Source organism: Mustela lutreola, chromosome 1 (genome assembly GCF_030435805.1).
Source record: "Mustela lutreola isolate mMusLut2 chromosome 1, mMusLut2.pri, whole genome shotgun sequence".
Taxonomy (NCBI): Eukaryota; Metazoa; Chordata; class Mammalia; order Carnivora; family Mustelidae; genus Mustela; species Mustela lutreola.
The window spans coordinates 128,749,215-128,762,735 of NC_081290.1; the positions used below are offsets into that span (position 1 = coordinate 128,749,215).

The 13,521-nt window shown below is 38.2% G+C and overlaps 1 protein-coding gene across 2 annotated transcripts in view; it reads left to right on the forward strand.

Moving 5' to 3' along the window:
- The first annotated feature begins 485 nt into the window (after nucleotides 1–485).
- Nucleotides 486–13,521, forward strand: part of TMEM144 (transmembrane protein 144) — a 39,341-nt gene continuing 26,305 nt past the window's right edge. Inside the window, exons 1-6 of one of the 2 annotated variants that reach the window (XM_059174069.1) lie at nucleotides 487–766; nucleotides 3,922–4,100; nucleotides 5,180–5,351; nucleotides 7,545–7,667; nucleotides 9,820–9,919; nucleotides 11,519–11,599. In XM_059174069.1, coding sequence (XP_059030052.1) covers nucleotides 5,243–5,351; nucleotides 7,545–7,667; nucleotides 9,820–9,919; nucleotides 11,519–11,599 — 413 coding nt within the window. In that variant the 5' untranslated portion in view covers nucleotides 487–766; nucleotides 3,922–4,100; nucleotides 5,180–5,242. Of the gene's footprint in view, nucleotides 767–3,921; nucleotides 4,101–5,179; nucleotides 5,352–7,544; nucleotides 7,668–9,819; nucleotides 9,920–11,518; nucleotides 11,600–13,521 lie in introns of both variants that reach the window. The other variant, XM_059174077.1, reaches the window with a different exon arrangement.

Sequence of the window (13,521 nt, forward strand, 5' to 3'; positions counted from 1 at the left end):
TCAAGTTTCAGAGGCCTAGAACATATGTTCTCACATGGTACTCAGTACCTATTAGATAAATACACAGAAAAACTGGTCTGTGTGCATTTAGAAATGATCAGTGATTACCAGTGAAATCTTGTGATGCCACAGAGATGTTACTGACATTAGTGATTCAGAAGAATTTCTTGATGGGGATAACAAATTCAGCTTTAGGCAGCCTTTTATGATTGTATGAAATTCCTTGGCCCTTTGTTTCATTCATAATCAGTACAAATACCACCTAACTCTGTCAGCTTTAGAGGATGACTCGCACAGAGCTCCCTGAAGGATCATCTCTTAAAATATACGAAAGCTTTTCTAGTTTGCTGGTTGATCCACACAGGGCCAGAGGACGCCGCCTCAGGGTCACGTGAGTCACAAGACCACGCTCCCCGAGCAGCAGTTGGAGAAGGTGTTTCTCAACCTGCAGCCCTGGGCGGCCTCCACGTCTCCTTTATTGCAGTGCTCCCTCCTTCTCCAGGCGTTGCGCCCTAATTGTCCCCGCAGGAAATAATGGCTGGCGGGGCAGCCGGGTCGCGCGGAGGCAACAGACCTCCGGGTCATAGGTGCTAGAGCCCGCCCTTCTCCCGCCCAGTCATAGATAATTTGTCCCGGCAGGAAGTAAAGGCCGGCGGGGCTGTCTCAGCAGCTGGGGAATAGGCGGGTGCAGGCTCCGCCACGGCGCAGGGGAGACCCCGGAGAGGGTGCTGAGCTGGAGGGAGCTTCAGCGCCAGCCCAGAACGCAGTGAGTGCGAGCAACCAACTCCATGGAACCCGGTAGCTTTGCAGTGGAGGTCTCCTGATTTTTCAGAATGCGCTGATGATTAAAAAAAAAAAAAAAAAAAAAAAAAAAAATCAAAGCTCAGAATAAAAAAGAAAAAAAGAAAGATCAAAGGACAAAACAAGTATGTTCAAGCACTGAGAATTTTACCGAGGATGTTGGCAGATCTTGCCAGGAGAGTTGAGGAAATCAACATGAAACTAAAACTGAAATCTTAGTTGCCGTAGAAGAAGCATTATTGATTAGAACGTGCCAAGTTCTAACAAAAAAAGGTCTACATAGAAGTTTAAATTGACAGGGAAAATTGAAAGGAAAAACATTTACAAATAAATGAAATAGAAGTACAAAAATAAAGGACTAAAATATCAGAGGACACTTGAAGGCAAGCACTTAAAAACTCTTTTATTTAAGTGGTTTGAGACTTGTTAACAAGTCTGCACTAAAAAGAATTGGGAGTTATGTGCTAAAAGTGATATTGCTTCACTTTGGCATATAAATTTTATTGATTTAGGAAGGTAGATTCTTCCTTAACGATGGTGCATATTGCCAACTTGCCAGCCCACATTGAAATTAGGTCACTTGCTTTCTGAAATGTACTGGAGCTGTATGCAATAAATTTCATTTATTTGCAGGATATAACTTTAATATTGATAGTGTTCACTAAGCAGTCAAAATGCAGTTCATGCACTCGGATTAGCTCTTCAAATTATTACTGCAATATCAATGAAATCTAAGAGGGTTGTCAATGGTCTTCAATAAAGCCATCTTTTCACTTAAATAATTTGCCACTTCTGAAAGTTAGGCGTTCTCTTAACAGTTTGTGTTTATAGAGGTTTTGTTTCACTTTGCTTATTTTAATTTAAATGGAAAGAAACTAATTTCTTAGCTATCACCAAATCATGTGTCTTCTTAGTCCCGTGATATCCTTCCCAGGTAACTCCAGTTCCTCTGAGCTATTATGGTCCTGATATTTTAGCAGCAATACACCTGCTTTAACCTTGAGCGATATTCCATGTAAGCCATTGCAGGGCTAAACTTTACTTGTGCCTAACAATAAGAGTATTATTTTTATTGAAGTAGTGTTATCATGTCAGTGTTTCAGTGTGTCTCAGGGCCTCTTCCTCAATTACGTCCCTAAGGAAGATATTGCCTTACCAGCATTTGTTTTGGTTTGTTTTAAGAAAGCACATATAATTTCAAATAGATGTTTTTCTTACTAAGATTTATTGAGTAATTTTAAAGTTATCCCTGTTTTCAGTTAAATTATCCTTAATAATGCCAAAGGATATATGTCATAGGCAGTTCTATATTTAATATTCTCTTCAAGAACACATAAGGAACAATACATGGAAAAATGAAACACCTTTATTTTTTTAAGTTTTATTTGTTTATTTGAGAGAGAGAGAGAGTACACCAGTAGGAGCATGGAGGGGGGTGCAGAGAGGGACAGAGGAAGACAGAGCATCTCAAGCAGACTCCCCACTGACCATAGAGCCCCATGCATGGCTCAATCCCAGGATCCCGATATCATGACCTGAACTTAAACCAAGGTCAGACGTGTAACTGACTGAGCCACCCAGGTGCCCTAAAATACCTTTATCGTAAATATCATTGTAAAATAAAACAGCAAGGAAAGCTGATTTCAGGTATACTTTATTCAACACATACCCCAAGAAGTCATCATAACTTTAAATTTGGAGGGGAAAAAAAGACTGGATTGATTACCTTCCATTCCAGAGGGCTTAAGGAGATGAAGTGAACCAAAAAGTCAGTGCACAAAATATGATTTCAAAATGATATTGTGGGAAGATTCTGATTACCTCTTATGATAAAATGACTCATTTGTGTTATTTTTTCCTCAGGTAGATTATACAACTAAAAGAGTAAATTATATTCAATAGCCTTTTCTAATGTTATGAAGAATGTCTGATTCTTGGCTATTTGTGGTTTGGATCCTTTTCTTTAAAGGGAACCAGAACTTTTTGATAAGCTTAGCAGGGCTCTCCAATAGAACTACCTCCAATATCGGAAATATTCTATCATCTGCATTGTTCAGATAACTACTGGCTATATGTGACTATCAAGCATTTCATATTAATTACCTTGGCTAAGGAACTGATTTTTTTTTTTTTACCTAATTTTAATGGAAATTTAGTTAGCCACATGTGGCTAGTGGCTACCAGATTGCGCAGATGTTTAGCTGCCTCACATTGTTCTGCTGACCAGGTGATAGTATTGTGCCCCATACCACTGTCATTCTTGTATTTTAGGAGATTCCTTTTTTTTTTCCTTCCAAATTTTTATTTAAATTCTAGTTAATTGACATATATTGTAATATTGACTTCAGGAGTAGAATTTAGTAATTCATCACTTACATATAACACCTAGTGCTCATCACAAGTATCCTCCTTAACCATCGCCCGTTTGTCACCACCCCCCCACCCACCTCCCTCCATAAACCCTCAGGGTGGCCTGGGATCAAGTTTGGCATCAGGCTCCTTGCTCAGCAGGGAGCCTGTTTTTCCCTCTGCCTGCCACTCCCCCTGCTTGTGTGCTCTCTCTCTCTCTCTCTCTGACAAATAAAATCTTTAAAGAAAAAATGTTTAAAAAAAAAAGAGCTTAGGAGGTTCCTGAAGGGATACCTCAAGGACCTAAACCTTGAAAAGATTTAAGAAATTCTTGAAGAGATCTTTAAAGGATTCTTTTATCTGTTTAGTTATTTTTCTTTTTAAGTCATAAAGATATAAGGTTTCATGAACTACTTCAACTAATACACACCATGAGGGTACTACCGATGGGGACAGTGCCTTTGTCTGTACGTAATCCCTGAATCTATAGCAGCAACACAATCTACACGTGCCCTTTGTCGCGGCCGGCACAACAAATCGACCAGGAACGTGAGGGTAATAGGATGGTGAAAAGAAATCAAGAGACAAAGAGATGGGGGCAGGAGGAGCACCAAGGAGGATGCCCAATAGTGCCGAGTTTATTCAAGGCTGCGAGGCATTATATAGCTAACAGAAACAATCATAAGAAAGTATCTATTTTTAGCTGATTACTAAAGTGTTTGCAACATGCACAGAAAATCCTTCAAGCTTTCTTATTATCTCTTTCCCAAGCACCAATAGCAGACCCTCTAGTGCCAGATGTACTGACTTCAAGGCCACTCAAGACATAGTTTGCGTAAGCACAGCACAGTCTTACAGTGGTGTAGTCTATGGCCCGTGCAAGGCCACAAGGACCAGCCAAGAATTTCTGACCCTGGCCAAATCCTCGCTATCTGACTAGCAAACGTGTGGTAAGTCATGTAGGCGAGTGCACAACACAGAGCACAGACCCTTTCTCAGTGCTACTCAATTTTATCGACCCAAGCCTTTTGTTCGGCTATTCAGCCTTTAAAGGAGGCACAAGTCAGGGCCTGGTTTGGTCCTCATCTCAAGGCTTACCATGGCCTCCCACAGCCCTTAAGCAACTATCTGAAATTTTTTAAAAGCTTTTGCTTTTGAAGCACTGATAGTTCTTTTTTTATATATTTATATAAAAAAGAGGGGTAGGGGCAGAAGGAGAATTTCAAACAGGATCCATGCCTAAGGCAGAGCCCCAAATGGGACTCGATCTCATAACCCTGAGATCATGACCTCAGCTGAAATCAAAAGTCAGATGCTTAAACAACTCAGCAGCCCAGGCTCCCCAGACTGTAAGTTCTGAAAGTCTTCACATTTTTAATTGTCATTAATTGTCATTTCATTTTTAATTGTCACAACAACCGTTTGAAGTAAATTGAGTCCTGGTCCACCACAAATCTTTTCATTATGCCAGTCCATGTACACAAGAGAATTTTTTTATAATATAATAAGAATTATCTGCAGAAGTGCCTGGTTGGCTCAGTTTGTTAAGCATCCAGCTATTGGTTTCAGCTCAGTTTGTGATCTTGGGGTACTGGGATGGAGCCCTGAGTCGGGCTCTGAGCTCAGTGGGGAGGCTGCTTAAGGATACTCTCTCTCTCTCTCCTCTCCCCCTCATCCCCACTCTCTCTCTTTTTCTCAAATCAGTGAATGAATCTTAAAAAAAAAAAAAAAAAAAAAAACCAATTGTCTCTAGATTTTGGAAGTTAGATTTTCAAGCTCTGAAGACAAAGTTGTTTTTTTTTTTAATTGTAGATTAATGATCAAAAACTATTTGCTGGTAAAATAAAAGAAAAAAACAAATGAACATGAAGTATGAACATAATACATAATTTCATAGTGTCCTAACTTTTTATCTGGAAGAAGGAATTTTAGCATTACTTTTTGAAAAGCTCAATAAATATCACATAGTAATCACAATTTATTCATCGTCTCACAACTTCTTACTGGTTTTATTTTTATTTTATTTCAGAAGCTCTTGAAAAGGACATCAAGTGCAAAGTGAACCAGCTCACTCCCAGGCGGTACTGGAACCATGAGCAGTAACGGAACAGACCTGACCATTGGTTTTGTGTCCTCTTCTGTAGCTGTCCTTTTGTTTGGCTCAAACTTTGTACCACTTAAAAAATACGATACTGGTGATGGTAATTATTCTTCCTTCATAGTTAACTTTAAATTATGTATAAATGTGAAGTTCTCTTTTTTAGTGGTTTTTTTGTGTGTTTTTTGTTTGTTTGTTTGTTTGTTTTTAATGATGGCTACAAATTTTCTTCCACCTGGCACCACATGAAATAGAACTTATGAATAAATCCTTCGATAATGCTCATTTCATTTTTTCTGAGATTTAGTCAGTATAGATTAGTCTTAAGGTTGTGTTTCATGGTAAAGCTGGGAGAGTGACTCTCAGGAAAGACGTTTAGCCTTATCTAGTATGTTTACAGAAGAAGAAAGTTAGTCAGTTCTACCAATATACACTTGTTTTGAAAACGCAAATTGCAAAAACGCTTCATATAATAGAGAACAGTTTGAGCACAACATGGATTTTGTGCTTATGTGCCATTTTGATTCTGATACAACACTAGGTGAGCACAGAAAATGGCACCCAGAAGAATAAAGGTACATAGGAAAGCATGAGATGTGCTTGCTCACACACCCCTCAACATTCCAAGGCTCCCTCAGTACCACACCTGTTCACATCTGGTATTAGGATCCCCCCATCCACCAGCTTCACAATATCTCCAAACTGCCTCACTTCTGATGCCCACTTCCATAAGCAACCTTCAAGTCTTTTTCAAGTTGAGGTGCCATATTTATTGTAATACTTGTGAATTTAAACACTTAGCCAGTGTAAAACTGTACTTTTTTTTTTAATTGGGTTCCTGTCTTTTTTTTTTTTTAACTAGGTTCCTGTCTTTTTCTTTAAACACATTGTTGATGAAATGTTTTTTGAGTGTTGTTCCCTTTTCCACATAAAAACTGTGGTTTTTATTATGTGATTTTGCATAGTGCGGTGTTTTTAGGAATGCACATGGCATGTTAAAGTTGACCTGACTGTAATGTGAACTTCAGGAAAGTGAAGCAGGAGGTTTATTGTTTGTTTTTTGTTTTTTAATCCACCTGCCTGTAAATAGCCAGGAGAAGAAGATGTTCAGATGTTATGCTGAACACCTGGTGGGAAGACCTTACTTTATCACCTCTGTTCCTTTTGTCTTGCTACTACTTAATAGAATTACAAATCTTTTCCCCCAGAGCTTTTCTTCCTCTTTTTCTTTGGAATTAGGATGGAAATGGAAACTACTAAAAGAAGAACAAAATCTATAGCAAGGGGTAGAGGAACTGGTTTTCAGGTATCTCCCAACAACTGTGATCCTGGACAAGTCTCACCAGCTCTTCTGTTCTCAGTTCTGAATTGTAAAATGAAGAACTTGTAAAATGAAGAACCTGTAAGATGAAGTTCGCTTTCATCTCTGTGATCTTCCTTTTTTGCCCTAGGGGCAACAGCCACTTTTTTTTTCTCTCTCTCCTCCACCATGAGATTGAATTGAAATAGGCAAAAATCTTCCACAGGTAGAGTCAGAAGTGCTACACTGAGTTATCCCTGCCCTAGTATTTCTTCCTATATTGACTATTTCTTTAACCTAGGAATCCCTAAACCCTTGAAGGAACAGAAGTCTGGTACAGCTAGACTTCCTATCACCATGTCATCTTCCGCTAACTGGCAGATGGCAGCCCAGAGCACAGAAAGGAGAGTGCTCCAACCCAGAATGCTAATTCTCAGGTTTGGATTGTCAGGCTCATCACAGGCATTCAACTCTAGCTGTGAGGGGTCTACCTGTGGCCATAAGTGGCTTTGTTATTATCCCAAAGGTGGTATAAATGATCCCGAATGGTCTAAATTACCATTGTGCTATTCTGAAGTTCTTAATGCTGTGTTTTGGTGAAAGAAGGCACTGGGTGTGGCATTCAAATAAAAATATATAGATTTGGGCTTACCAAAACTCTTCGGTAGAAAATTCTTGATTTGTCTAACAGGTGAAACAAACAAAAGAATGTTAAGCAGGAATGCACTGTCCTTGGCAAACTCTGGAGTAAATTCCAGCTCTACAAACCGTTAGCTGTTGAGACACGTTGCTTCATCTCACATTCATTTTCTCCGTCTTTAAACTAGGGTTAACTATGATGCATAGTAATTGTAAAAATTACATTACGTGTAGAAAATACCTTATAGGCATTCAGTAAGTGGTGACCATTCCTCTAATAATATTGCTTTGATACCCCTAAGGGTTAATTTACTCAAATCAGTTTGAACCACTGTAACCGATTTCTTTTATTTCCAGGAATGTTTCTCCAGTGGGTACTGTGTGCTGCCATATGGTTGATTGCCGTGATGGTCAATCTGATATTACATTGCCCTAAATTTTGGCCTTTTGCAATGGTTGGCGGCTGCATTTGGGCAACAGGTAATGCATGATTTAATTTATTTGGTAATCACTTAATACTATGACCAAAATAACTCTGGTTCATAATAAAAAGAGATAGCACAAACAGCAATTCTGAATAATCCGTAGACATAGATACTAGAAATTCATTTCATTCAGATGCGCAATAAATATTTTGGGTACATTTGCTGACTTTTTCCTCTTAATGATTTCTTTCTTAGTTCCTGATAAAAATTATAGCAAAAATGTTTCAGTTGCTCTCTTTCTGTTCAAGCATGACTCATATATTAGTTTAAGTGCTCCAGGCTTTCTTTTCTCTATGATAATTGGAAAATATTTTTTTTTAAATAGTGGTCTCTACTAATATAGTATTTAAGACTTGTTCTTAAAAGTAGGCAGACACATTTTCATTTCAAAAGCATTGGCAAAAAAAAAAAAAAGGGCAAACAAAAATCTTCCCTCTGTTGCTTTATCAATATCTGAAATTATATAACTGGAATTTATACCTTTGGCCCATCAGGACAGTTTTTCTTCTATTAATATAAATATATCCCAGAAGAATTCTATTCTATTTAGAAAAAAGATTTCCAAGTATCAAGGATTTTTTGAGGTTAATTTGATTAAAAGCAAATAAATTTTAAAATATTAAAAACTTATTGGGTACCCACTAAATTTGAATCTCTGCAGAATTAAATGATTTGGTGAAGTTCCTGAGTTGGAGGACAAAAGAGTTCACTTTTAAATTTCCACTGGAATTTAAATTATTATACCTCATTTATACCTTGGTACAATTATGTTTATCACATCTAATGGGGAGAGGGAAACAGAAAGCTCACTGTATCCTATAGCTCTTTATAACAACTATAATATTTGTAATTACCCAGCAGGCTCTATTGGGATTCAGTGGGGAGGGTTGTAATTTGGGAAATGTTGCAGATGTGGATGCTATAGGTCATAGTAATGGAATGGAGATGGGGAGTAGAGGAAAGGGAGCAGCCAATGATGATGTAGGGATTTTATCATAGGTGATTAGGAGGGTGGTGGTATCACTGATACAGATGATGAAAATAGAAGTATGTGTCCAAAAAGAAAAATGATGAGTTCAGTTTGGGACCTTTTGAGACTGAAGTTCCTGTTGTTCCCACGTTGGGGGACATCTGGTTGGAGATCTCTTGTTGGGAACAGACAATAAAACTGTGGAGAAGGTCCAGGCTAGAGCAATAGCACTGGGAGTATGTGTCTCTAATTGATAGCTGAAATCTTGAAAGGGCAAGTGCCCAAAGAAGGCTATATAGCAAGAGAAAAAATGTGTTCAAGGGGAAATATTTAGGGGGCACCTAGATCCAGACAGTATGACAAGAAAGAGTAGCCTGTGACAGAGAGAGACAAGAAGGAATCAGGAAATGAAGGCATCTTGGAAGCCACCAGAGGAAATCTTTCAAGAGAAGATTGCAGGACTGAGGCCAGACTGCTGAGTGGTTAAGAACTATTAAAAAAAAAAAAAAAAAATCATGCATTTGGCCTTGAGTGATCTTCCTGAATACAGGGTTCTAGAAGGTACGTCAGTGAGCATGGGAGAGCATAGTCTGGTGCCATATTGGGCCAAAGACTTCTGGTCTTTGGCTCTGGTTCAAGTCTAAGAGGACAGTCACCACTGATTTATCATTGAAAGTTATCATATAACTTTCTACAAGAAGTTATAGAATAGAGACCTACTTTAAGGATAGAGTGTTGGTGCAATTAGGCAAAGAGTGAATTTATCATTTTTCTTTATAGGATTTTGTTTTATGCCTAGTTCTTTTAGCAATCATCAACCTGAGTTTAATGCCCAAAAGTGTAGTTATTTTATTTAAAAACCAAGGAATTGTTCTTGTGCTTTCCTAAATTTGTCCAAATCCCATAAACTTCATCTGAAGTTAAAAATTAATTCAATTTGGGGCACCTGGGTGGCTCAGTGGCTTCAGCTCAGGTAATGTCTCCGGGTTCTGGGATATAGCCTCTCTGCTCAGCAGGGAGCTTGCTTCCCCCTCTCCCGCTGCCTGCCTCTCTGCCTACTTGTGATCTGTCCCTCTGTCAAATAAATAAATAAATCTTTTTTAAAAAATTAATTCAATTTATAAATTTATTTTTGTATTAGAAATAACATATTTTTTTCTGTATGTTCTATCTCCAGGGAACATTGCTGTTGTCCCAATTATCAAAACCATTGGTTTAGGCCTTGGAATCTTAATCTGGGGATCATTTAATACCTTAACTGGCTGGGCAAGCTCAAGGTAACACAAAGCAATTTCAACTAAGATTCTCTACACTGATGTAAGGCAAGTCCTAGGGATTGGGCTAGCTGAGGGGAATAACCTGATTATTACCCTCACAGAGATTATAGCTGTAAGACATACACATGAAATATGCTACTTTTAATTATTATTTGCCTGAAATTCTAATATCCCATCTCAATATTTGGTTAAGATACAGTAAAAAATTAACGCCTCAGAACAGAAGAAGGAAGAGAGGAGGGAAACTGAAGTGTATTGTGTGACAATTTCTTGGACATGTTATATGCATAATTCTCTCATTTTCACAAACATGAGGTAAACACTACCTTATAAGAGAGCTGAGAGACAAAGAGACTGAGTAACTTGCTGAATGTCATGGAATGAATAAGCTAGGCTTCAAACCCAGGTCTTCTAGTTCTAAAGCACATATTCCTTCTGGAGCCTGGGCCATGGTCAAAAAACCATGCCCCACCTTCCCAGCCACTTTTGTAAATAAAGTTTTTTGGAACACAACCAAACCCATCCATTTCATATTGTCTCTGGCTGCTTTGACACTATAGTGGCAGAGCCGGGTAATTGCAAGAGATCATCTGGCCCACAAAGCCTAAAATATCTACTCTCTAGCCCCTGGCAGCCCCAGCTCTAGAGGGGTCCAGCAGGGTCACCATAAGCCACATGGTGTCCATTTATATTTCAAGTTAAATTAAAATTTGATAAAATTAAATATTCACTTCCACACTGCACTGCTCATAGATCAAGTGTTCAATAGCCACAGATGGCCAGAAACTACCGTTAAACTGGGCACCTATAGAAGACCCCCCACATTATCATAGAAACTTCTATTTGATTGTGCTGCCCTTGTTCGATATTCAAATTAACACTCAAGTGGAGTTTGGGAAAAGGAATAGAAAGGAGGGTGTCACTCTTACCTTAATTTGGGGGCTCCTATTCCCTCCCAAAGCATTATAACAACCTCAGTAATAATAAAACAAATTAACTTCCAATCTGTTCTTTCCTGGCCTTTCCCCTTCTCCACCAGCTTCTTACAGGTGCTATTTTCTTTTGCTTCTTCTACTTGCCTCTTTCATTCTTGCCCTGAATGGGCAACAGTGCCAACAGTAATTGTTAGTAACAAATGCTACAGTTGATGTCAAGGCATTAAGAAAAAAAAAAAAAAAAAAGGTGATGCCAAAACGTTGTGATCTTTAACCAAGCAGTTACTTAAACGTCTGTCTCAATAAACACTGTACAAAATTGCAGCCAATTAATTAGGATTCACTTAGCCACTAATGTATTTTGTTTTCCTTCTTCCTTAATCTTAATAAGAAAGGACACTAGCAAGAATACTATGTATACTAACTCATTTTAGATATCTGCATAAGAAGAAAGGGATATATATATGACAATTATACCTACCTTATAGGTATCCCATTTTAAACATGAGGAATTGAGGCACGCAAAGAGATGTTCAAGTCACAGTTAGCAAGAGAGGGATGTAGGATTTGAATCCAGGAATCTGACCCTGAGTCCATGTTCTTGAACACTGTGATGAACACATTTTCAAAAATTGCTACGCTGATGCAGCTTTCTCAATTCCAGGTTTGGCTGGTTTGGAATGGATGCAGAAGAAGTATCAAAACCGGTGCTAAATTACGTCGGAGCTGGATTATCAGTAGTGAGGTACACAGTCGTTTCGGACTTAACTCTTCTTCTAAAACTTTAGAACGCCTTTTAGAGATCCCAATGTGTTTACATTTTTTTAAACCTGCATTTCATAAAAGTGCCATGATTTGCCCTCTGATTCTTCATTTATATTTACAGATTTGGCTTTTGAGGACGAAAGTGTCAGCTCTGGGTCCCAAGCCCCAGCTTTAGTTCTCAAAAGCTCTGAGACCCCCGGAAAATCATTGAGCTGCTTTGAAGCTCATTTTCATTTATCTGTGATCTTTAGAAAAATCTTAGTACATAGCTCCTAAATTAGAATCAAAAGGCACATTATTTTGCAAACTCAACTATACTCTATAAATAAATGTTATGCTGTCTCCCCAGTGCCCCTGGAATAGTCCTTGATTCTCTCCTCTTATCTCCTCTCATTACTCACTTCCTCTTTGCCCACCGCCCACCCCCCCCACCACCCTCTGGTTTCCACATTCCTGCTGTCACTTCATCTCTGCTCATCCCAGTCTGATAACTACTCTCTCACATATGAAAACATGTATTCATTTAAATATGTGTTTTGGGATGTATCTGTGTCTAGTCATATGCACTATGTGAATGAAGATGAAAATGACTTTAAATCTCCATAGGTCAGTGTTCAATCAATAAAACTCCAGCAGGAATTAGGTCACCTTAAATTCAGTCCCTTTCCTTTCTAGTCTCCATTTATATTCCCTGTCAGTGCTTCACATAATGGATAGCCGTGCCTGGAAAGATTTTAGTACTTTTTTATTCTTCAGGGAAAGAACACTCTATTTCTCTTCCTCCCGCAATGATGGCTTTTTCCCTGCCACATTCAGGAACAATCTCTTTGTCATTGAAATGTTGCCTAAGAGAGTGGTTCCAGGCCAATCGGAGAAGAAATAACATAGATTATTCTAAAAAAGCAGATTCCTGACATTTTTGGTTAGAGGCAATTTTATGTATTTTGTACAATTCACATGGCATCCTAGCTTTGAATAGCTCTCCCAAAAACAATTTCTTTACACCCCAAAATTGTTATGTAGCATGCTTTAGTTTTGACTTAATAATAATTTAAGGCCAATTTACTCGGTCTGTCAGGCATTGTTTTTCTCCATATTTCTTCTTTCTTTAGAAAGTGTCCATCCTCTAAAATCGCAAATTATTCATGTTCTACCCACTTCTATCTGTATGACCTTGGGCAAATCACTTAATTTCTCCAAGTCTTGGTTTCTTCATCTGGGGCTAAAGTGAGGGAAATAATTGTGTCAGCCTTATAAAATATTTTGAAGATGAAATGAAAAGAAATATGCTAAGTGTTTTGTATATTGCTAGGTAGATGGCTAATGCTCTAAAATTTGGGTAATTTGTATTATAGTAATCATTATTTGTATCAATAGCTAGTTCATGTTCAATTACTGGTTTCCCCTGAGGGGTGTGTTACTCAGCTCTGTAGTAAGCTGTCGGTGCACTTGGAGATCATACGGTTTGGTTTGGAGCTTAGTCTATGGCACAGAAATGTGATTATCTCTTCCTATAGGGCATTCCAACTCCCTTCTGGGTTTCTTTACCAAAAGGACCTCTGGAAGCTTTTGTTTCATTATTTTAACTCCATTAAATCAGTTAGTTCAAAAGGCATTCATTGAATAAGCTTGGAGTTTCATGTCCTGTATAAGGAAACTTAGAATATGGTCACATTTGTTTAGTCACCTCCTATTGCTTTTCTTTTTAAAGGGATAGGTGAGATAGATTGTTTCTAGCCTTACATTTTTCCTATATGTGGTATCACTCATTTTCTACAACTAAAATCACTCTAGGTGTTTTATTTTATTTTATTTTATTTTATTTTATTTTATTTTATTCGGGAGCCCCATGAGGGGCTCAGTTTCATGACCCTGAGATCATGACCTGAGCCATAATCAAGA